Source organism: Annulohypoxylon maeteangense, assembly GCF_022496945.1.
Source record: "Annulohypoxylon maeteangense strain CBS 123835 unplaced genomic scaffold GGS22scaffold_10, whole genome shotgun sequence".
Lineage (NCBI taxonomy): Eukaryota > Fungi > Ascomycota > Sordariomycetes > Xylariales > Hypoxylaceae > Annulohypoxylon > Annulohypoxylon maeteangense.
In genome coordinates, this window is record NW_025953257.1 from 743,871 (window position 1) to 768,036 (window position 24,166).

At 47.6% G+C, this 24,166-nt stretch overlaps 7 protein-coding genes across 7 annotated transcripts; 4 read left to right on the forward strand and 3 right to left on the reverse strand.

Moving 5' to 3' along the window:
* Nucleotides 1–1,260: 1,260 nt before the first annotated feature.
* Nucleotides 1,261–4,186, reverse strand: GGS22DRAFT_165216 (ARM repeat-containing protein). The gene is made up of 3 exons (XM_047961650.1): nucleotides 3,606–4,186; nucleotides 2,867–3,376; nucleotides 1,261–2,814 (listed from the first exon to the last, which is right to left on the reverse strand). The coding sequence occupies exons 1-3, from the start codon at nucleotides 3,837–3,839 to the stop codon at nucleotides 1,906–1,908; spliced, it is 1,653 nt and encodes a 550-aa protein (XP_047818086.1). The 5' UTR covers nucleotides 3,840–4,186; the 3' UTR covers nucleotides 1,261–1,905.
* Nucleotides 4,187–4,596: 410 nt separating this feature from the next.
* GGS22DRAFT_194816 (uncharacterized protein) lies at nucleotides 4,597–6,958 on the forward strand (the record flags this gene model as incomplete). The annotated part of the gene is made up of 4 exons (XM_047965564.1): nucleotides 4,597–4,759; nucleotides 4,812–5,891; nucleotides 5,943–6,354; nucleotides 6,430–6,958. The coding sequence occupies 4 exons, from the start codon at nucleotides 4,597–4,599 to the stop codon at nucleotides 6,773–6,775; spliced, it is 2,001 nt and encodes a 666-aa protein (XP_047818087.1). The 3' UTR covers nucleotides 6,776–6,958.
* A 326-nt stretch (nucleotides 6,959–7,284) lies between these two features.
* On the reverse strand, nucleotides 7,285–11,535 carry GGS22DRAFT_21166 (STAG-domain-containing protein). Its single transcript, XM_047966480.1, has 3 exons — nucleotides 10,924–11,535; nucleotides 10,652–10,860; nucleotides 7,285–10,590 (listed from the first exon to the last, which is right to left on the reverse strand). Exons 1-3 carry the CDS (start codon nucleotides 11,390–11,392, stop codon nucleotides 7,669–7,671), a joined length of 3,600 nt encoding a protein of 1,199 aa, XP_047818088.1. The 5' UTR covers nucleotides 11,393–11,535; the 3' UTR covers nucleotides 7,285–7,668.
* A 244-nt stretch (nucleotides 11,536–11,779) lies between these two features.
* GGS22DRAFT_165224 (UreD-domain-containing protein) lies at nucleotides 11,780–13,446 on the forward strand. Its single transcript, XM_047961651.1, has 2 exons — nucleotides 11,780–13,329; nucleotides 13,411–13,446. The coding sequence occupies exon 1, from the start codon at nucleotides 12,137–12,139 to the stop codon at nucleotides 13,127–13,129; it is 993 nt and encodes a 330-aa protein (XP_047818089.1). The 5' UTR covers nucleotides 11,780–12,136; the 3' UTR covers nucleotides 13,130–13,329; nucleotides 13,411–13,446.
* Nucleotides 13,447–13,724: 278 nt separating this feature from the next.
* On the forward strand, nucleotides 13,725–15,789 carry GGS22DRAFT_21177 (RNA polymerase III RPC4-domain-containing protein). The gene is made up of 2 exons (XM_047966481.1): nucleotides 13,725–14,369; nucleotides 14,433–15,789. Exons 1-2 carry the CDS (start codon nucleotides 13,865–13,867, stop codon nucleotides 15,536–15,538), a joined length of 1,611 nt encoding a protein of 536 aa, XP_047818090.1. The 5' UTR covers nucleotides 13,725–13,864; the 3' UTR covers nucleotides 15,539–15,789.
* A 1,160-nt stretch (nucleotides 15,790–16,949) lies between these two features.
* Nucleotides 16,950–18,872, reverse strand: GGS22DRAFT_21179 (uncharacterized protein). The gene is made up of 3 exons (XM_047966482.1): nucleotides 18,574–18,872; nucleotides 17,944–18,514; nucleotides 16,950–17,866 (listed from the first exon to the last, which is right to left on the reverse strand). Exons 1-3 carry the CDS (start codon nucleotides 18,742–18,744, stop codon nucleotides 17,124–17,126), a joined length of 1,485 nt encoding a protein of 494 aa, XP_047818091.1. The 5' UTR covers nucleotides 18,745–18,872; the 3' UTR covers nucleotides 16,950–17,123.
* A 3,282-nt stretch (nucleotides 18,873–22,154) lies between these two features.
* On the forward strand, nucleotides 22,155–23,894 carry GGS22DRAFT_165229 (alpha/beta-hydrolase). The gene is made up of 2 exons (XM_047961652.1): nucleotides 22,155–22,553; nucleotides 22,666–23,894. Exons 1-2 carry the CDS (start codon nucleotides 22,447–22,449, stop codon nucleotides 23,438–23,440), a joined length of 882 nt encoding a protein of 293 aa, XP_047818092.1. The 5' UTR covers nucleotides 22,155–22,446; the 3' UTR covers nucleotides 23,441–23,894.
* Nucleotides 23,895–24,166: the final 272 nt, after the last annotated feature.

Below are 24,166 nucleotides of genomic sequence, written 5' to 3' on the forward strand. Positions count from 1 at the left end.
GGGCCCCCCTCCAGGGTGAGGACGCTTCGAGAGTCTGTAGTTTAGGGCTCCGGTCAAGGGGTAAAGACCGATCTGCTGTTGTGGTTGGGACCCCACCTGTGGATGGCTATTAATAGCTGAGTTCTTTAGCCGCGTGGGGGGGCCGTAGGGATCTGTGGGTCCTCTACTTTTAACTTTCGGTGAACTTGATAACAATTCATTAGATCGACGTCGGAGGCACTTGAGAACCAGCCTTAAGCCTGGGCAGCCCTCGCTCAAGTATGAGGGTTGCCAAGAGGGGAGACTTGCCATTTTTTTCTAGCGCAGTTGATCTTCTTCTACTTCCCACGGGGGTAGGGGGCACAATTTTTTTACACCTTTTTTTTCGTTGTGATCGTTGCCTTGAGCATCGTCATGAAGAAGATATCGACTATGTGGGGAAATCAGCTCATTATAGTATCTATTATTCATTGAAGTCCATCACCCATGGTTCCTTCCTACGTCTTGGATAGTAGTCAAGCTTACTAATATCTGACATATCAAGTCCACTTAGTGCTGACTAAGCACAGATAGGGGTTCGCAGTTCAAGGAACTACCTAATGTACCTCCAACTTCGGTGTACACTTTTCAAGGGACATCTTTTAATCTTTGAAAATTCTCAAAGGAATTGATTGAAAATACTCAAAATTAACCTCAAGGTTAAAATATTTGGGGGTTTTTTTCCGGCGATGTTACCACATAGTAAAAATGGCATGCACTATCCTCCTTATTACACAGCCTTTGCTCATTTCCTACCATTTCACTTATAGGTTACTTAATAAGCTCAACAGGGGATAGATCTCATCACTGTATGTCACCCCATTTTGAAGCTATTCTACTTACGTCAAATAGGAACAAAGGCCTATGTCAAAGATCTAACACATCCTTTCATGATTTGGACCCATGTCATTTGGCATCGATCGCATCGTGTGGCGTCTTTATCTAGTGGATGAGCCCCCTAAGTTGTAGCGGTCATCCACTAAAATTCAGTAGACAAACCACTGCCCTTTAGGACCTTGGTCTTACCAAATGCGGCGCTTACATAAGTACAAAGCGGTCGCTTATTTAATCAGCTGATCTGCGAAACTTTAACCTAGACTGGAGTGGTGCCCTTAAATAGAAAGAATGAACTTTCGGAAATCAAGTATGACTTCTTTTTACACATAGAAATGGGGCGTACTAGGTAATAAAGACCTCACATCTACAGCATGGCACTTTGGCTACAATTCGGAATAGCGACACTTTGGTGTAATAATCAATTTTGGGGGCAAGCTAAAAGCTAAACGCATCATTGTCGTCTTGCTAAGCCTATCGAGTACCTGACTATTTACTACATCCATCGAAGGTCAATTTACCACTTGGTATGACCAACGTAGCGAGTTGTCTAGCTTCTCGGATTTTGGAAGATCTGTGTCCTACCACTTGGGAGCGACAGCATTAAGCACAACTTCTCCGGCGACAAAACTAGGTAGTTGACGTCGTACCAGTTCGTTGCGCAATGCCCTTCCAGTGATCTTCCCATACTAGGATTCACTCAGAATCCTTCTCTGACATGGAGGGTAGGAGCTTTCAAGCTACCATTGACGACCCTCGTACAAAATGTATCGCCTCCTCCTCAACCACTTTTCTGTTTCTCCCTCCCAGGTTGGAGCTTTAAAGCTACCAAGTTGCCTGTGTAGAAATTCTCCTCTCATGTGGTTGACCAAGGTTCAATATTCCTCATAACTCGATTAACGCCGTTCTCATTGGGACTTGTGCAGGGGTGTGGGCTACATGTAAGGCAAAGCGGGGGAATTTTGGGGGTATGATGTCTGTGCTGTGACTATGTGCTGGGTTGCCCAATGAGTTCGTAAAGTCGGGTTTGCGAAAATTTGCAAGGATGCCACCTTACATATCCATCGAGTCGGCGCCGTTCGCGAAGTTGAAGCCTCCACCTTGCGCGCCGTTGGTTCCGAACCCGAACGTCCCGTTAGCTTGAGTTTGGGCGGCCATGCCGTCTTCGGCGTTTTCGTCCTCGTCGGAGAAGTACTTCTCGATGATGTTGTAAGACTTCATGTAGATCTCTTCGTTCGCGTTCGTCTGGCAATCGTGGATCTTCTCCATGCCTCCGCACTCTTCAATAAACAATGCGTAGCGGTTGATCGACTCAGGACCTTCGCCAGCCGCCTGCTTGTCAAGATCGCCCACCTTGAGAATATTCTCTAGGCCATCAAGAGCGACCTGGATAATCTTGTTATCGGGGCATCCGAGAAGGTCGCAGAGCGGCTTGATGCAGCCTTGAGAGACCAAATATCTGATCTGTTCAGGCTTTTGGAGACCACCGCTAGTCGCATTGCTGATGGCCCAACATGCCTCCTTACGGGTCTTCAGGTCCCCATTCGACAAAAGGTGGATTAGGGGAGGGATAAGGTTGTGGTCAATAACGGCCTGGATCTGCAGAGAGTTACCGGCAGTAATATTTGAGATGGTCCAGCACGCCTCCTTGCGGATACCATCCTTGTTAGAGCTCAACAGAGACAATAGAGAAGTCAGTGCGCCGCAGTTAATGATAACTTGGGTCTGTACGTCATCACCAGTAACGATATTGCCAACAGATCGAAGCGCAGGTGTTTGGACGGATGTGGATGCGTGCATGAGCAATTCCACAAGGCGGCGGGGAATTCCGGCTTCGATAACGGCCTGGATCTTGTCGTTAGATCCATCTGAGAGATACGAAATCGCCCAGCAGGCGTCGATCAGAACTTCATCGTCAAGAGAGTAAACCAGCTTGGAGAGCACAGGGAGCGCAGGTGCGATCTATAGGGGTCAGCAATATGGTCATATAGGATACAGCGGAATGTAAACTCACAGTGTTCCAGTCTGGCTGAGGGGTTTTGCCTCGGCAGAAGTTGCTCAAGGTCCACGTAGCGTTGCGTAGCATGCTGAGCTTGCGGCTGTCACCAAGCAGAGCAAGCAAAGGTTTCAGGGCACCGCAGCTCAAAACGTAGTCTCGGCATGATGGGCTATCACCAGCGATGTTGCCCAAGGCCCAGACGGCCTGCTCGCGAACATCGGGCTCGGGACTTGATAGAAGCTCGACAAAGATGGGGACCGCGCCAGCCTCGATAACGACTTGAGTCTGAGTTGCACTTCCAGATGCGATATTGGTCAAGGCCCAGGCAGCCTCAAACTGAACCAGCGTGTGAGGTGAACGAAGGAACTCTACAAATCGGGTAACGACGCCGGTCTTGATGACCTCCTCGATAGGGGGGTTTCGCTCTTTGGAGAGAAGCTTTCTGAACTTGGTAGTGGCTTGGATCTGGAGATCGATCTGGTCGGAGAAGACACCTTGGACCATCTGAGGAAGATCCTCGTTAAGCTATCCGATTCAAATATTAGCATCGTAATTAAATTAAAGGATAGACAGGCATCGTAGATGGCGATGGCGACGAGTGACGCTATGCTTCCAATCTTTCCAATAGTATGGATGTGATTATTATTGTGGGGCCACTCGTCGCTATAGCAAAGTGGGACAGCAAGAAAATAAAAATACAAATAAAAACAAAACATGAAGCGTAAAGGGTATTAATGTAGACAAAAAATCTTACCTGGCTCTCAGTGGGAGCGGATTCATCGTCGCTATCAGGAGCAGCGCCTAAGGAAGCACCGGGACGCGAGTCGCCGGTGCCAATACCTCGTCGCTTAGCCAAGTTCTCCTCTCTCTTAGCCTTACGGATCTCGACAGCTTGCTCCTCACGTCGTCGGCGAAGTTCATCGGGCTTAAAGGTGCCCTTCGCCTTATAGTTAGTGCGACGATGCTCGGGGATGAACCTGTCGGCCATGATTGCTGATGGTGTATTCGCTTGAGTGTTTCAAGTGACGGAATAGACCAAATAGGTGCGTCTAGGCGTATGTGAAATAAGGCGGGGTGATTTGTTTTGCTCGCCCCCGACAAAGTATTGAAAGGTTGACGAATTAGAGAATAACTTTTTTCACGCAGATGAATAGATATCGGTATCGCGTTGTTATAAAACAGATGCACCTCTCTAATCGACAACGCGAAAGTTGTTGGAAGAGAGAAGTGGAATAAGTGGAAGAGGGAAAAGAATTGGGTTGGTTGTTCTAGTGGGGGAAATTATTCTGATGCTGGAAACAGCAGAAGAATTTGGATTAAGATGGATTTGGTCGCTCTTTCAACCGCTAGCGGGGATCTTTTAGGTTCTACAGGGTGAGGCAGCCTAATCTGATCCAATCAGCATGCTTTGAATTAACCCCACCTCACAGCACAGACCACTGGAAGGAGCAAATGAAAGACACCTGACTATCATGTGACACCGTACTGTGCGTCACAAAGGAGCTTGTCTAATTATGCACTTTATGCACAGTTTTGTCCACTTTATACATATGATGCACAATTAAATTGCTTAGACGCGCCTCAACGCGCTTTACTCGTAAATTCCTGACCTCACTCCATCGACACTTCGCACTTTACACTCACAGGTTCTAAATGCATCGACAAGGTCATTGTGAGACAAAGGCTACTTGCCAACGCTCTTCATTAAATGTGGCAAAACCGCATTATGATTCACTGCTCTCAATATGAGGCGATACAACAATCCTAAACGGCAGAAACAACCGGAACTTCCCGCGGGATATGTGAAGATCCAAGATATTCTCGACGAATCTATTCCTGTGGGGAGATTGATCAATGTCATTGGATTGGTGAAAGACCGTAGGTCTCCTAGACAGACGGGTGGTTCTGGTAAGTCCTTCTCGATACATCCATTCCTACCTAATTTAGCTAACAGGATAAGACTGGAAATCCGCCATTACCATTTATGACAAATCTATTGAAAATGAACCTGAGAGAGGGCTTCCTATCAATATATTCAGGCCACGAGCTGAAATTCCCGAACCGGATGCTACTGACGTCGTGGTGGTAATTTCTGCAAAAGTTCAGGCTTACCGTGGCGAGGTGTCCTTAATATCGCACCGATCGACTCTGATTCATGTCTATTCAGCAAATCAAATTCCAAAGCCCCCTAAATCGGCAAAGCAGGCTCTAGAAGCCCCTCTGCGGCCAAAAGACCGTCCTCCTGGGGATCCTGAACATGAGTATGTCGCCTGGTTATATCATTCCGTTTCCAAAGATGCTATACCCGATACCGCAGAATTCAGTAGCCAAGTTGCTCATTCAGCAAACTTCAAAGATAAGTTTCAAACTTTAAACGACATCCACGATGGTCAATTCTACGATGTCATCGTCAATGTTGTCAGAGAGCCTTATGACCAGATGGGTATGACTACTCTCTGGGTCTCAGATTACACCGAGAACGAAGCTTTCTATAAATTTACCTGGAATGCCGAAGGCACATCCGAGAGCCGAGATGGAGACCCTTATGGTTATACTACAAGTAACATAGTCCCTAAAAACTGGGGCGGTCCGTATGGGAAACGTTCAATGCAAGTGACATGCTTTGGGATAGACGCAGATTTCATCCTGAAAGAAGTCAAAGCCGGAGACTGGGTCTCTCTACGAAATCTACATGCCAAGTACGGACGCAATCTCAACAACCTAGAAGGGTTTCTGCGGGAAGACCGCACTCCCTTCTACTCGGGACTTAAAGTCGATATTCTCCAAACCGATGATCCAGAGAATATCGACGGACGTCTAAAAGAAGCTATTCGACGTAAAAGGGATTATGAGAAACTGAAGAAACAACAACAGAAGAATTTTGCTGTAAACGAGGATCTTGCCAAGATAAAGGCAGGAGATCTGGTAGAAGGATTACTGTCATCGAAGAAGCGACGCGCCGTAGAGCGAGCTCAAAAAATAAAGGAGATTGACGATAAAGAGCGAGAAAGGGAGGCAAGGCTTGGCCTCAATGAACGGAGTAAGTTGACCAGTTTCTTCTGCTTGTTGCATGTACTGACGAACAATTTAGTCAAATGCGAAAATATCGAACAGCCGGTTTTCGCCGTCCCGTCTATAGTTGAACCGATTCCATACAAGACAACAATAGATGGCCAGGAAGTCATCTTAAATCTTCCTTTTACTTGTGCAAAGTACCGAACCAACGTTCGAGTCGTGGATTTCCGACCTTCCAGATTAGCAGATTTTGCAATCTGGCGCAAGAACCTCGAGTATGATATGTTATCAGATCATAGTGGTGATTCCAACTCTGAATCGGATGAGGACGGCACGTTAAACAAATACACAGGGAGGAAGATATGGGAATGGAAATTCGCTCTGTTATTGGAAGACGCTGATCCCAAGCATAAGGGGGAGAATAATAGGTTCTGGGCCGTAGTCGACAATACCGAGGCACAATTATTACTAAACCTCGACGCGACAGAGTAAGTCGTCTTCTGCCTTTTTCAGTCTACCGAGAAATACTAAGTTTGTCCAACATCTCACTAACCTGAAACCAGCCTCAGAGCAGACCCTGACGAGCTTGATAAGCTACGAGAACAGCTCTTCCAGCTCTGGGGCAACCTAGAAGAATGCAAGCAACAGGAGCTGCAACGCCAAGCCACAGAGAAGAAGCGAGTAGCAACGCATCAACCACCCCCCACCTCGCCTCTCCGACCGTTAAGTAGTCATCAAGTAGAGACGACCACCGACGCCGAGACCACTCTTTCGAACAAGCCATTTTCGTGTTGTATCCGCCAGTACGGTATAACAGTCCGTGAGGAGGATCCCCGAAAGGCAGACGCCGGCGACGGAAAGCGCTGGCAAAGGATGTTCGCCCTATTTGGTACGAAGATTAGCCCCTGACTGAGGATGGAAAACGCATGAGGGTTTAACATATTCACACTTCGATTCGAAGCTATCCCACAAGCCCCGAGATCATCTACGAGTAGAATAGCTTCATCAGAAGTAACTTCCAAGGCAATTGTTTTGGTGCATACATAGCTGGATATGGAGTTTATACCCAAGGGACTAAACATAGCACATCACGCATGAACGAGTAACGATTCCCACCGTTTAAAGGGGTTTTGCAACCTATACCTATGCTATCAAGTGACCAGATTCTTGTGATAACTAAACCGCAAACTCAGATAGGGGAAAAACAGTACGAAGCCTAGAAGTCGGAACGATAATCTCTCATACTAATTACTAAGCATGAATATCCCGTAGAAAACGCCACCTGTGTAACACAAGGGGGGTTAGACTTGATTACTAAGATGACTAAGATTGGCACATCGGCGACCTTTTACCACTGGCAGCAAAGCATAACTACATACTTACTCTTCCACGAGCACATCAAAGAGATTCAAATAGAGTCGAAGAAGGGGAATCAGCAATCCATTTTACACCACCATCCTAACTACAAGCCCACATACACCTCGCCCACACCTCAGTCAGCGTTGGGGGGACGAATTGGAACATAAGTAAGAGTTGATTAATCAATAACAATAAAAAACAGGGATCATCGCAACGACTCCGCCCGCTCCACGTACGTCACGGTGAATCGTATCAATCAGTCAATCAACTCTAGGGATCCTCCCCCCTTTGCGCGCGCGTCCGTAAGTCATTCCATGTTCCCGTCCAAGCCGTAAAGTAGGTACACGAATAAAGGTAGAGTGTAGTAGTAAAAAGGTCGTCTCATTACAGCCAGCCAGGTTTAGCCTGGCCCATTTTCAGGTAGTACCTAGGTAGGTATTTAATCAATCCCCGATCACGTCGTCGTCCTCCATCGGTTCTCCTGCAGGTCTCTCCTCATCCTCGTCGTCCTCGATGGGATCGTCGAGCAGCTCCCTTTGCCTTAGGTCCTCAACAGTACCCTCCTCGGGTTCGGGTTCGGGCTCGAGGTCAAGTTCTGCTTCAACCTCAATCTCAGCCTCAGCCTCGGGTTCATCGAACGGATCATCCACTCTTGGATTCTCGTCATCATCGTCGTCCTCGATAACCAACTCCGCACTAAGGGCCGGCTTCTTCGCTGCTTCCTTGCCTTTAGCCTTAGCTGCAGGCTTTTTCTTTCCGCCTCGTAGCTCGCGGAGATGGTCTTCGTCTAGGTACGCTACGATGTCCTTGTAGTTATTTCCGAGCTTCGTCTTGTTGCGGTTGAGACGTTTACGTAACTTCCCTGCGTCTGGCCCACTGTGATCGATGGTCTTCGCTAAGATAGCAAGGACGAGCTTGCCAGTGAGCTCACAAAGGATCTTCTCTGCCTTCAGTTCTGCCGCGAAACGCTCCTGCTCTGTAAGTTCCTCTTCGTCATCATCCTCAGGCGGCAATTCGTCGTCTAGGGGATCTTCGTCATCTAAAGGTTCGTTCAATTGCTTGTTACCCCGCTTTGCATATGCCCGCTCTGCTGCATCAAATATGGGGATGATCTCTTGGGTGATTAGGGCTTGGGGCAATTCTTCGAGCAGGGGACGTAGTTTTGTGTACTTGGGGGTTTGCGGGTCTTGGGTAACAGGCCGAAGGAAGACGAATAAGCCACAGAGGTCGCAAGCTGTACCGACAGCAAAAAGGCGAAGGTCGTCGTTGAAACCTCGAGAAGAAAATGTCTCAATGAGGTTTGTGACGAAATCTCTGCGCAAGATAACAAGCTGATCGACATCGCTATCGAGTATATCTTCATTGTTTTCAACCATGCTTCGTAATCTTCTTACTTTCCACATAAAGTAGAATTGACTTGCTTTTATAGCAAAAGCAACGATTTCGTCCTCGGGATCATCAAGTTCTTCGTTCGGCTCTGTTAACAAACCACGGTGCACAATGCCGGTGAGAATTTTGATAGCTGGCTGGTCAGAGTCCCGAGATGTACCTGGTGTTTCTAAAACGTCCACGCAATCAGATATAGCGACCAACTTGCTGATTTTCATTAGGATCTGCGAAAGCTCGGTAAGATTCGCCCGATCAAGATTCAATCGACTTGACAATTCACAGATCTTATCTATGCCCCGCAAAGAGTTGAGTGAATTGTCCCAGAGTACCGCTAATTTATTGTCGGTCACCTCCTCAAGCTCCTCATATTGCCGAGCATGAATGAGCGCAGTGGCTGCCTCGTTCAAGAGTGCCTGGTCAACGTGACGGTTGAACTGAGTCGTAATCTCATCGAGAAGTTTATCATACGTCGCCGAATTTTGGCGTAGCTGTTGGAACACTTCCAAATCAAGGAAATGCTCTAATCTTAATACAGTGGCGGCCATGGCTGGGTCCGATCCGAACTTGCTCAGGAGACGAGGGATGAGCGAGGCCAGTTTTACGCCAGCATCTTCCTGTGCATCTGTGTCAAGTCTGCCAGTCTTCTTCTTGTGTCTATCGTGCTCTGCCGATGGCAAGAGGCTCTCCTTTACTGCGGCTGCGAGAACCTCAAGTAGGATGACTTCCTCTCGAGGGTCAGGAGCAACAGCTTTCTTCGTAGCCGCCTCAACAGAATTTGTTTTCGAACTTTGTCGAGACTTTGCGCTGGTGGAATGATCAAATAACAAGTACCCAGCAAGAATCTGCCAGTTGCTGATTTCAGGTATTTTTTCGTGGAGGACCTGAGTCGCCAGCGCAATTCGTGAGTCTGGCGTATTAGCATTAACCACATCTGCCGCTACATCCAATCCATGACGTATCTCGTCTTGTTCGTCATCTAGCTGAGCATCGTAAACGGCAAGGTTTTCCGCGAGGGCTTTGATATTAACCCAATCTTTCCGCAGAGAATCATAGTCGTCCTCTTCTTCATCTCCAAATACTTCTTCTAGCGCATCGCTGCCACCGATATCGTCTATTTTAGTGTCAATTAACTCCTGAACCAACGCGGAAAAGAAGCCAACGACGGCTTTACGGATCCTTAGCTCGGAGTCGAAGAGCAATTTGCTAACCGAGTCCACTTCCTCAGGCTCGAGCATACCCGACGCACGTAAGATATCGACAACTCCAATCGCAGCAACGCGAACTGAGATATCGGAGTCTTTAGTGGCCATTTCGACCAGACGGGGTCTAAATCTGTCGATAAAGTGGGCCAACTTCTCTGCGTCCCGCTTTAGGACTCTTGCCAATTGTTTTAGAACCTCTAGCCGAGTAGACACCGAAACATCTGATAGTAACCATCCTAGGTATCGCAAATACTCGGGAGACATATACACAGTTGGAAGGGTACAAATCCAGGTACCAAGCGCTTCGATACACTCGGCACGGATTTTAGGATCGATATCCCGGTATCGATGAACGAAAACAATGTCGAAAAGATCCTTTACCTTTCCATCAACGAACTCGCGGCTGCGGGTTGCAGCATCAAGAGCCTTTTTCGTATTCTCGACGAGGTGCTTGTTCTTGCCTCGGCGGCCAGACTCGGCCTGTAAAGCTTGGTTGGACTTCGTAATTCTTTCATCAAGCGACTTCGCAACCGCAATGAGCGAAGAGAGTATTGCTAGTCCTACAGTTGTGGCCGTATGTCTGAAGGGCCGTAACGAAGACGACGACATAATGCCAACCCATCGCTGGATATTGTCCAACAAATCTTCGTTATTGTAGAGGACATCAGTCTCATGAAGTACATTGACCAGAGACTCGAAGAACCCAACGAGGAGTTCCCGGAAGTTTTTACTGCTCTTTGCCCTCGAGATAAGAGGGTAATCGGAAATATTTGTCTATCCGTGAAGTTAGTACATGTGCGATAGATTACGAGCTTTAAAAGAGATAATCGCGCACCTGCTGATACGCATCCTCAAGCTCCGACAATCTGTTCGCGGAGTTGTCCGGGTCTTGAATATCGTCTTCTGTTAACTGTTGGTCACAACCGGCTGCAAGCAAAACGCAGTTAATAACGTCCGTCAATGCCTTAGCGTTATCTTGTTCGTAACGTTGGAACCAATGCGTGGCGACGTCATTGGAAGAATCGCCGGAACCAAACACATCAACTAGTAAAATATTAGCATGGTAATCAGTACAGAGAAGCGCGCCTATCCAAGTAAATCTCTCACCATAAAGACCATCTCCATCTGGGTGAGCAATGGTAACTCTAACAGTCTTCTTTGGTCTGTTTGGAAGTCTAACAGCAGGCGCATTTGGTGCAGACACGGCATCTACTGGAGCGCTACCATTCACTTTCGCGCGCTTGGCTGCTGGCTTCTTGGATCGAGATTTTTGCTTTGATTTAGACCTCTTAGATCTAGAAGTGGATTCCTCCTCAGCATCTTCTTCTTCCTCGGGGTCGCTTAATTCTTCATCTTCATCCTCGGCGGGCGACTCGTTCTCGCCATCTTCCTCGTCGCGATCAGGACCTCTCTTGCGCTTGGATGTCGAATTATCGTTCTGTGGTTCAGGAGAGAATTTCTGAGGGGCTCTCACAACGCGTCCGGATCTTCGTCGCGAAACGTCGGGGGCGGACGCGGGAGAGGAGGTCGCGTTATTATCTGAAGTCTCCATTAGGGGCAATCTGGATGGTGACATGTGGACATTCGGATATGTAGGATTGAAGTATCAATGCGATGCGACGTTTACCGCCATGAATGAATAATTGCGATTGACTGTGGAATGTTGACTAGAGGAAGATTCGTTGGCAATTCAGGCGCGTCAGGGTTGGTGTCTTAGTGGTGGGGAGCGTGTTTGGATTCGTCGAAAATTAAACTTGGGAAAGTTCCAAGGATCCTTGCTCCGGATTTGTCACCCATGCTTTTTATTCAATAATTCAATTCTGTACGACTTCAAGATTCTTCTTTTGGCTTAGCTCTTTTAGTCATCAATTCTATAGATACATATATGCACTATACAAGGTATATAAATTTAGATGTGAGATACGTACCTGTGCCCCACTATCATCCGCCATCTTTACACATAGAAATTCAGAAATACCAGAAATCAACCAAGACACCTACATATCCGTATGTAGCCAAGAGTTTAAACATTAAAAATGAAGTCAAATGATCTTCCTACCCCTTTCTCTTAGCTAATAACTTGATGATCGATCCTATATATCACCTTTAGTTGGTTTATAATTATGAGCCGATCCTATCCTTCATACCGCATTTACACTCCTTTTCCAACAGCGTTTCCAAACATTTTTCTCGTGTACCGGACCCTGAGATAAGCATCAATGCCTGGAAATTCTCGGTGGAAATTCTCAACTTTCTTCTTTTTTCCAATATGAATTAAGTCTAACAAGCCAGTTTACATATTTCTTGAAAAACTTGCAAAATGGAATCACCATTTCCAAAGTCGACATCCATCCCTGGAGAGGGTCGAATAGTTGCCAAGCTCACGCCCAACAATGTCTCAGCGCTTGAGAGTATGACCTACCAATATCCTCTCAAGCTTATATCGCCTGCTTCTGCTGCTGAACAGGGAAGTGTATTGGTGTTTCTTTTGTCATACGGTGGAGGCATTGTTGGCGGTGACCAGATCAACCTCTCTATCGACGTTCAACCAAGGGCAAGGCTCAGCATCGTTACTCAAGGACATACCAAAATATTTCGGCCTACGAAACCAGATACCGTTTCAAGACAAAACTTGAAAGTCGAGATCAAAGACGGGGCTGCCCTCTGTCTCGTTCCAGATCCTGTTCAACCATTCGAAGGTAGCGTATACGAGCAAATTCAGACTTTCAAGTTGACCGACGACGCATCTCTATGCTTGTTGGACTGGGTCACGCAAGGCCGTGTTGCTCTAGGCGAAAACTGGAGTCTCAATCGATGGGTTGGGCGCAATGAAGTCTGGTCCATCTCCGATGCTAAAATGTCCAAGGATCGGCTTTTGGTCCGTGACAATATTATTCTTGATAGTAAAAACAGACCTGCGGGGTCGCCCTCACTTCGAGAGTCGATGTATGGTCAAGCTATCATGGGAACTTTGATTCTTCGAGGCCCCATGACTGAATCCATGGGCGACTTCTTCCTGGCCGAGTTTGCCGCGCTGCCACGATTAGGTGCCCGAGATTTCCGTAGTGCCGAAGCACGTGAGAAAGACGAAGCGACACCTCGATCCCCTCTCGAAAGTTGGAGAGCCAGGAGGTTAGAGGAAGAGAGAGAGAAGCAGATACTTTGGTCAGCCGCCAACGTACGTGGTTGTATCGTGGTAAAATTTGGTGCCGCGACCGTTGAAGCTGCTCGAAACTGGATAGGGTCGATGCTTTATCAGGAAGGCAGCATCGAAAGACACTTTGGCGAACAAGCACTAATGTGTGTTCGATGATGGTCCCTTGCATCTTGATGGGGTTATTAAGGCCACACGGAAGCAAAGGACCTCGTACAGGACGTATCCATGCCCTACCTAAATTGGAGTAAAGGGCATTGTTTTGTACTTATGTTATGGGGGAAATTTTGGAAGATCGTCGAGTTGCGCATTTACGCCTTCCTACCTGTATAGGAGGTGTACAAAAAGCGATGGAGTTCCTATGCAATTCAAGTATCAGGGAGGGAGTTTTATCTGGGAAGTAAAAGTCCATTTTAATAGTAACTACCCACCTAACTTACAAATAACAGAATAAGATCATTCAGGGTATAATACCCCTACTTTTTTCTCTTCTTTCCTGCAAATCTAATCTTTGACTATCCCCTCACCTTTAAACGTAATTGGCAATTTTCTGCAATTTGATTGGAAGAAATTCCATCTGAGTGTACCTTGATGCCAGGTGGTGAACAGTTGTCAGCTCAATTTCCAATTAGATAATCGCCGTGCCCCACCATCGAACCAACCCGAACTCTGTTAATTACTGTGCATACTTACAGGGTTGCCCCACCATAAACTTTTCAGATCTCACTTTCAACTCATTTTCAATTCATCAAATATCAACAACTTAACTTTCAAGCTCATCACACTCATTCATTCACCTGAACCTAGAGAATTCATGTAAAGAACTCACATTCAAATACATTTACGCAAACTCTTTTTTAGAGTCAAGTTGATCAAGATCAGTGATATCACGAGATGCCTCCCCGCGGTACGAGAGGTCGTGGCCGTGGACGTGGGCGTGGGTCAACAAGAGGTGGACATTCAGGTGTTACGGACAGAACTAGTGATGCAGCAACAACTCTTGACAATCCGTCTCAGACCCAAGCGCAAGACTCAGATGGAAGCGACTTGGTAATGCAAGATGCAGCCACACGCCCAATCGAGATCTCGGCAACACCCGAGGTTCAACCCGAACAATCAACCGCTCCCAGTGCAACGCAATCACGAACCCCAAGTGTTGCGCCATCACGTGCTGGTGGTCGATTCAGACCCAAAAATGTCCGCAGGGATGCAACGGAACGAGCGAGGTTAGAGCAAGAGAGAAGTCGTGATCTGAACATGAAGATCAAGGAAGAAGAGCGTGAGGTCCGAGCCGAAGAACGGCGAGCGCGCCGGGGTCGTGGGAGGGGAGATATGTCACAACGAGGATTTGCTCGGCGAACCATTACTGCCTCTGGTCCGTTCTCGGCTGTTCCTCAAGGTAAGACACACTATTCATTACACAAAGATTATTAAATCGGGCAATTTACTAACTCACGCTTAGAAAGTAGCGGCTGGGGACCAAAGAGCGACCGTACTGGTTTCAGTTCCGAGTATACATTATCAAGATACAAACCCAGACGAGAGAATGAGCACAGAATCAACGTTGACGCTCTCAATGGCTACAACGAGTATGAGGATGGTTCTATCCCCCCCGGAAAATCTCGCGGAACCATGCCAGTTGGTCTTCTCCGTATCCAGCACGAAGACGAGGAGGTCAAAGTCAAAACCACCGCAGAGCTCGAAGCGGAAGAGCGCCAATCATCCGACGACGAAGATCTGTTCTTTCCCGAGTCAACTGAAGACCTGCAAAATGTCGGCACGGAGAAAGACGGCGAGGTCTGGCATGCCGCCCCTAAGAAGGGCCAGGTCAAAGTCAAGACCGAGCCGGGCGCAGACCCCGACGCGATGGATATGTCAGATATCCCCGAGGCGGCAGAAGTCAAGGAACCTCCGGCCGAGACTAGAAGGCTTATAAACGAGGTCGGTGCCACGGTCCTGAAGCGAAAACGCAAGTCAAAGGCCGCCAAGGACCCCGAAATCGCGCAGACTCTGTACGATTTGCGGTACCAATTCGACACCCTCAGCCTGCATGCTGCTACCGGCGAGAAAGAAGGCGAAGATCAAGAAGCGCATCGCCGGCATAAAGACGACCAGATCATGCTCTTCCAACTCCCGCCCATTCTCCCGCCATTAGCTCCGCCCACGAATGACGCAGACGGGGAGACGGACAGCAACGGCATCTTGAACACCGCGCCCAAGAGCCATGGCAAAATCAAGACCGAAGACGGCGCCAACAAGGAAGAAAGTGGATGGAACCCGTTCGGAACGCTTCCGCCAGAGGGCGGTCGCATCGGCAAGCTCATCGTGCGCAAGTCGGGCAAAGTCGAGTTCGACTGGGGAGGAACGACTCTCAGCGTCGGAGTCGGCGCAGACCCGGAGTTCACGACGACCGCGGTCATGGTCGAGCAGAACGTGGACCTGCAGAATCCGGAGCTCAGCACCGGGGTTGCCTGCGGCATGGGCCAGATCAATAACAAGTTCGTTCTAGCCCCAATTTGGGACGAGGAGGAGGATTGGGATCCGAATTTGGAGGATATTGGTCTTTGAGGAATTGTCGATTTGGGTCACGCATACGCTTGTACTATGTATGCACTGGGCTTCGCTGCGGGAGTCTCAGGGGACTATTTTGCAGGGTTTAAATGTTTTTTTTTCTGTTGGGAATAGTAAAAAGTTCTAGACAGGCGGGTTCTAGGTACCGGGCACCAGGTAATGAGGCCAAAAACAAGCAAAAGTTATGATACCCCCAGCAGCTATCCCAGCACATGTGATATGTATCTACAAAACCCGACCCTTAGGTGAGCTGGGCGAGTAAACGAATGTGACGTTCCCAGAACCATGTTTGTATGTATGTGAACACCATCTGTGCGGCGCTGTACGTTTTGCCGACACCCATGACCTTATCAGGCCGTGCTATACGGTATAATAGGGCGGACCGGAGCATAATACTACGCCTCACAGGTCGCCGTTCCGCGGTTTCACTGGGAAATCCTGCGACGATCTTGGTTTAGCCGCGTTGCAACGTCTGCTGTTCCTATTACTCGGGACTCCCTGGATAAAACCAGTTAGGGGAGAGGAATTCGTCACGATGGAAAACCAACATACATACATAGTACTTATAGGTACAGAAGGTTGTACCGGAGTTATGAATAAAGGAGTTGTTAGAGCTGGTAAATCTTGTAATTGTTGTTGCCTTCGCTTAGGTTTCCTGGCGGTGCTTAGCAGTCCGCATATAGCTGACAAGGAATTTTTGCGAAAACGAAGAAGAATTTTAAATTACTTGGTAGGTATTCGTTAAGGCCGCGAATGCCGGAATACAGCGTCGTATAATTCCCTGTTATAAATCATAATTCATCGGCGTTAAGAAGCTGGGTACCCAGAGATGGATATTAGCTTAATTCTCGTCTTATAGTTCGATCGTAGAGTCACTGGAACTGGTTCAAGCACTGCTATGAGGAACGGCATAGTTTTTCTTTCAGTTACATTCTTGAAGGATCATTTTTTAATCATGAGAATACTCTATTAAGTCCATAATGACTTCGTATCTTGTCGTGTCACGCCTATTGCATACGATGTTGATGATCATCAAGTTATGTATTATTTACAACTTGCGTAGGTATATTATATACACATGGCCGTAAATATCCGGAAGTCAATTGATACTCCTTCAATTGGGTGTCGGTACTACCCTTTTCCCTTATGGAATCTTCTTCCTTATAGTAGCCAATATGGCTTCCCTTCCTTTGACCCAAAACCAACCTTAAGTATGTTCAACGCCTATCAATGATGGAATAAAGTGAAAAAGTGTGTGGTATCTTGCCCATGCCAAACCAGCCCTTGGCCGAAACTTCTCCTCGAATAGAAACCAACATATTGGTTGTTTTGCAATTCCGTGAACTCCTTAAATCCAACCCCGTTCTCCGTTCCCCGTCGCCTAGTCGCCGCCAATAAATCAACCTTAGTTTCGGCCATTTGGGTATCTTGGTTTATATATGATCCATTTATACATCTAATTAGAATTGAAAGGAAAAGTCGAAATGATTGAGGCCCTATAGTTGACGTTATGATCGTATTGACGTCTCTATTTCGGAGCATTATATGTAAAGTGGTTTCCGTGATAACGTTGTTGTAATGTTTATCGTCGGTAAGTTGGTGGTAGTCGTGGTAACTCCATAGAGTCCATATTCGTATTGTATTGAGGTCTGATACGGCTGAGCTCAAATGACCCGTCATTTGACGAGTCTTGTTCTGTTAGCCATGTTTCACCCCGTCTGTGTGCTCCTGGTGGCGGCGAAGGTGTTACGTTGCCCTCGATGATGTACATCTCGCTTCTCACTGCAATTCTTCTATTTGCCGGACCTTCGTACTCTGACTGAGCGTCGTCTTCTTCTATGGGCGTTTCGTACAATCTTGTTAAATGCGACGGCCGAGATCGTTGACTCCTACCAGTCAATGTGTCTGCATCGGAGATCGACCGGGATCTTTGTGGATAGCCGGAGAACATTGGCGCATCAGAAGATGCTCGTGATTGCAGACTCCTGCTCGTGAAGCTTGCACCGTCAGATACCGACCGTGAACGCTGAATCCTGCTTCCAACAAACGACCCGGCGACCGAGGAACGAGGGCGGCTAATCTTTGACTGGGATTCAATATCTACTAAAGTTACATCGGTAGAGCCGAAACCCGGCATCTTGCTCGATCGGTTCGTACGCGACATGCGATTACTATTGTACTGATTGGTTGGGTGGCTCTGTCCAGTTGAACCGAACCCTTTAATTTTCCAAAGACGAAGTAGGGGTCGTATAGTGACAAGGCTTGAAGCAACGATAGCAACTCCTGGTTCAATCAATGTCCAGACCATCGCATCGGTTCCAGCGTCTATATTTAACACAACTAGTCAGAAATTTGAAGCCGGGGTATGTATCAATAGCTGTATAATATTAGCCAAGACTTACGAAGAATATCTGCCATATCTGTGAGATCGGCAAGGAATTTGAGTCGGACGAGAGTAGCGATGCTGGCAAATATCCCCAGACCAAGAACAACAACCACAGTAAGTTTAGCTTGAGCCGACATTTTGACACTCCAGAGCATGGGAATCGGGATTAAAGCGTACATCCAGTCGGATAGGATATTCATGACGCTCAACGCATAAGCGGCATCGACAATCTCATCGGCTGAGACACAATGAGAGGTGGGATCATTCGCAAGGATCGTATAATCCCATTGAGCAGCAACAGGATTACACTGAAATATATTCCAGAAGAATAAAACAACACTCCATATGCTAACGATGACGATGCTAGCGTAGAGGGTGTATTTATACCTCTTCTGCGTAGCTAGGCGGAGTAGGAAGATGCCTATGCTAAGTTTGATCAACCACATGTTGAGGACATATGTCGCGGTAGCTATTGCTTGATACATCAAAGCCTGGATCTCGTGGAACTGGTCGAGAGATTTGTTGTGTTTTCCTAGGCCATCCTGAACTCCTACGAGAATTAAGACGCACGAGGCTGTGAAGTTTAACTGTTCAGGGTAAATGTGAGTATAGGGAGCTCGGTAGTTAGGTACTGTCACACTCATACCTGAGATAATAGCATGATCCAGTCATCCCATTGGAAACCATTAGTTAGCCTAGCGCGTACGAAGGATCTTAGAGAGACAGATAGCCAAGAGAATATCAACATAGTGATGGCGGTAGCCACCAGAGCACCGCCATTACTGTCTGTTGGCGCATTTGGATCCTGGGCTGCCATGATAGATGAAGACTATCAGGCGCCAAGAGAAGGTATGACTCTCAAGAGAAACAGGGAGGAAAGGAAAGGAACGAAGAGAAAGAAGCGAAAATTTAGAAATATGCATACGGGGCCAGTCCATATGTATTATTCAGAAGGAGAGCAAAGGGAAAGAAACCAACACGGCGGAACGGCCTTGTGAGCATGGCATGGGACCTCATAGTCTATCTCATGGGTCTATCTTATGGAGCAGAATGCCATTAGACGACCGAGATAATGCATGTAGCATCTCGGGGTAACCTTGCCTGTACCAGAGAAAGACATGATGCGGTCTCAGCAAGTAAGCTTGTTCATCTTCTGGTTATTTTCCGCAATAGGCAGTGCCATAATATGGTGTCGAGCAGCTCTAGTTACTAGTCCCCTGCGATTTCCGTCCGGATCGCCAGATGTTCTGAGGTGCCCCGGATGCGAACCGAAGCTAATGTAACGGTACGCGAGGCCGTAGGGTGCAGGTGAGAGAAACCTCCTGCGCGCTGTGAGCTTCAGACCCTTGCAACACCATGCAGAGCCCTGCTAATAATCGGTCCAGGGACAGGGAAAAGTGCTCATCTATGGCGGAGTCTGTGCTTTGACATCCGCCGGTTTACATCTTTACTCTGTACAGAGTAGCGTGTGCTCGCTACTGGATAATTCAATGTTGATCTGAAGTCTACTAGATATTACACTTGTACCTAGTAGTGATAGAAGATATCCCATGGACGTTTGAATATTACTGTGCCTTCACGATTCGTGTTCGTAGGGGTAGATGACGAGTAAAGCGCTGGGCGTGGCATGATAGATGGTAAATGGTAAATGTTACTGTTTGGTTGTTGTCGGCAGTTATCGAAAATTGGAAGGTGGGTGGTAAAATAATTATTTTGTGACAAACGATATTGTCTATATACATATACCGCATATGGTTATATTTATCTTAGTCATCTTATCTATCGTGCAATGTTACACGGTATTACTAGGGTACTTTTTGGAACCTATCGCAGCTGGCAGGTGCATCCATGGATGTGTCTTTGACAGAGTTTAGCTTAGCGTTGAAAGTGCTAGGGTCAGATCTTCAACAAGAAATCTTGTTGCGACCCAAATTCTCCGAATCTGAGCACCATTTTTGGACCACTTGACACTTGACATATGCAGAGCTTTGACACTTCAATACCTGAATGCTTGAAAGCTTACCTCTCAGCTGCGACTCTACCTCTGCGCCTCTAAACACACAGACGATACAATTTCCCGGTTGCAGAAACGACTTATTAAGAAGGAAGCCTGCAGTATCCTTTTCCCTACTAAGTACCTAGACTCTAGAGAATTGTCGAAATTGCGAAAACTTTTCCCTCTCTTGAAATTTTCACTAGTAGTCTATGCCGTGATGGTTATTAGGACTATTAACACGTCTCCATTTTGAAACAGCCTGTTCTAGAGTTTCGCTCCTTTTGCTATATATTGAGGCTTCAATATTGTCAATCGGTACACTAACACTGTTAAGACTTTTAGCCAGGCACCTCTTCATAAGCTCGCTAGACCGTCGCATCACTAGCAAGATTAGGTACCTCTAGCCTTTGCGGATATAGCGACGTTTGTTAGTCTGCTAGGGGTTCAGCACCGCCCGCAAGGTATATTGTGGGTCTCCAGGTCCTTGTACCCCTGATATCGATGTTGCTGTCGGTAGCATCACGGTCCGCGCTTACATATTATGGGGATTCACTTCGGTTAAACAGACTGACAGATCAGCGGAAACCCTCGACTAAAAGCTATGACGCTACTGCAGGACACTGAATCGAGAATATATGAATTTATATCAATTCAATTCAGTCGATGAGGCCGACGGGAGAACAGATGAAATCAGATGCGACGATTGACAAGATTTTCAAGCCACCACTTTAACCCCCCTTGCTTTTGAAATCATAATTTCATTCGTTATCCCGTACCCCGCATGTTTCACTCTTTCCAGAGATCCCGTGGACATCTCGATCAAATAGGGCCGCGATGCTTGTCGGAGTCAAGTAAACCCCCATGTGGCATAAAAGAGGAAGGGGGACTAACGTCGAGAAATGGTTTCCAAAAAGCTTCCATTGCAGTTCCTCGTCCAATCATGGATCATGAACATATTTTATGCACCATGGATATCTAATAACAATTCAGCCTTGCTCAAGGTTTGACAGCCAGGTCGGCCGAATCCTTCGTCCCCGTCCCAGGGATAGACGACACCACGAAAGCGGTAAGAGGCTCGTGACGTGTACCCATCGAAGTTAGAATAGCGTGACCAGACAGCTAGAAGCCCCTTGGGACAAAGCCGGCCACAAAGCTATCGAATAGCATCCCTCGTCACGCGTCGAGGTTACACAGCGAATACCATGAACAACAAAATCCGGTTCGGTCTTGTAACCGAACCATGCCATTACCAGCTAGTCTTCGCCGTAGGCTCGGGTTCCATGAACGGCATGAAGCACCCATTTAGAACAATAACGACATGGACGAATCCGTTCAACATTGAGGAGTCATGAGGTTCTTGGCTCGTTGATTAAATTTTTGTTTCACTCTCTAGGGAAACTTTTCGGAGTCCTCGCTGTCTAAAGCTGCCTTATCGGGCCAATACGGCCGTGGACTGGACAAATCGTTACCGTTTTCAGAACCCACAGCCTATCAGATGGTAGGTGGTACAACTTTTCGGGAATAGAAGCTGATTTACATAGATTGCGCCTTTGTTGTATCTTTCTGCAGTTAGCATCGCAATGCATAGGACCCAGCAGAAAAAAGCAATTGCTCATGCCGGGATTGAGTAGTCCGATATGCGAGAAAGCGACCTAATTCTCCGGATCATCAGCAGTATCACCGCGAGTAACAACCCTTAAGAGAAACTCCGCCTAGAACAACAGTCAATATGGCTTTCCCTATATAATTCGCTGGTAAAAGTTACCGGATATGATACGAGCGGGTCTAGCCAACCGGCCGATTGGCAAATCATTCACATCGCGCCGATGCAATTTTCGTAGTCTCGTCATGTCATTGGGTGAACATTCAGGGTCACAGTACAGTAATGTAGGCAAATTGTTACGAAAGGACAAGAATTGCAACATGCAGTCAGATTCACCAACCCCCGTTTCACAATGTCTTCGTCTCAAGCCATTGACGAATGAAAAAATCGGACGTTGCAGTTTCAAACAGAATCGTCATCACACCGGTATTTCTCCCAGTTGTTCTTTTGTATAATACGAATTGGAAGCAAAAAAACGTCATCTCCTTCCTTTTAAAGCTTCTCCCCGACAGAAATATTCGTGGGCAGCGACATTAAACTAGTGATACTTCATCACGAGTTGCAAAATATCCACCGCCAAACGCGTCATTAGTTGAAAGTTGGAAAATAAAAACAGGAAAGAGAGAATGTGAAAGTATAGTGCATAAAATGTTCTAGGTGATAGTCAGAGACAGAGTCAATGTCGTACCAATGCAGCTAAAGAAAGGTGGCAGACCGGAGGACAACCGGTTTCCGTACTAAGACATGCATTGAGATACAAACGCGTCCAGTTACTTTCCACCTTCCGTCCAGTCCCCCTCATGCGCTAAGCCTCCATCAGTGATGATTGCAAAGTACTTTTCTTCATGCATCACATACCTACCTAGGTCTTGCACCTCCCAACCACCATCACGTTGCCAACGAGCAAGGTTAGCTTAGCCATGGCCTCGTCGCTCAAATACACACTCCACCAGTACGGCGCGCACGAGCTACAGCGGGTCGGAGTATGGGACCTCGATATCGCCGACAAGGCCAAATACTGGATTATGTGAATGTCTCACCTCGCATCCCACCTAACCTAGCAATAATACACGTCATACACATCCATAACATCCACCCTCATAGCCACCAAACTAACACGTGATCTCTCCCACCTATAGCTTCATCCACGGCGGCGCATGGCGCGACCCGCGCGTGACGCACGAGGCTTTCGCACCCTCTATATCGCGCATCCTCGACGCCTCCACTTCCAGCATCGCCGCTTTCGCATCGATAGATTACCGCCTCAGCCCACACCCGGACTTCCCCCAGGACCCGGCGGAAACCCCGGAGACACAGCTCCGCGTCGCTAGACACCCCGACCATCTCGACGACGTCAGAGCCGCGCTCGTGTTCCTGCAGCGTGAGTTTGCGCTCGGAGCGAGGTATGTTTTGCTAGGCCACTCGGCCGGCGCGTGTCTCGCCTACCAATTCCTCGCGACTGCGCCTCTGTCGTCGACCTCTCGCGCGGATGATGAGGGGCGCGTAGGGGATGGGGAAACCCCGCACTTACCCGCTGCTGTGCTCGGCATCGAGGGGATCTACGACATGACCGGGCTTAACGCGCGTGTCGGCGGGTCGTACTCCGGGTTTCTGTCCGCGGCGTTCGGGGCCCCGGGGGACTGGGATCGCGCTGCGCCGATGAAGTTTGCGGGGCGCTATCGCGATCGCTTTGGGGGGTTGGCGGCGCTGGCGCATTCGCCGGATGATGAGCTGGTGGATATGCCTGAGACGGAGGGGATGGCGGAGCGGTTGAGGGGGGATGTTGGGGAGGGGAGCTTGTTGGTGTGGAAGGATTTGCAGGGCTCGCATGAGGGGATCGTGGAGGATGGGAGTGGTGTTGCGAGGCTTGTGTTGAGGATCTTGGCGATTTTGGAAGATAGGGCTGGGTCGTAGGGGAGTGGTGATGGTCTGGAGATGCGAAGTGTGAAGGTACGTAGTATTGCTCAACTCGCCCATTCTAGGTCAGGACGATTGTCTTAGTCCCTATATCGTATTTTATTATAACATATGCTATTCAAGAGGAGATACTGGGGTTTCAAGATGATGATCTAATTATGGCATATTCTTTTCACAATTTAACTGCAACCCATGCACTCTATAGCATATGGCAGCTATTCTTAGATGCTATGCATTTTTATGCTTCACTTATCAGGAGTAGCTGATACTTATTATAAGGCGCTTTGATAAGACGGGTAGCTCTCGGGTTTGCTTCACATTTATCTCGGCCTAAGGAACGAGGTCGGGGGTAAACATGTCATCGTTATGAAATTGTATCTTCCATCTCCAAGGCTCTACGCCGGCCCGAGAGGCTGTCGCGTAAAGCATGCACTTGAGTAAACATGTACCCATCTACACCACCAGTAATAACCAACTACGGCAAATGTCGGCATGCCTGTATCTTCACTCTTTTCGTAGCCACACACAGACTTAGTTTCCATGAGTTTGATGGTATAGAACTTGTACATAACCCAGCCTAGAATAACACCTTCACGATATCGTCGCACTATCCTATCCATCACGGCCCGGTTCCCCTAAACCCTAGAATGCAGACCGAGGCATCCGAACCCAACCTCAGAAAACAGACTCTTATAGATACACCTAGCATATGCACCAACAAGG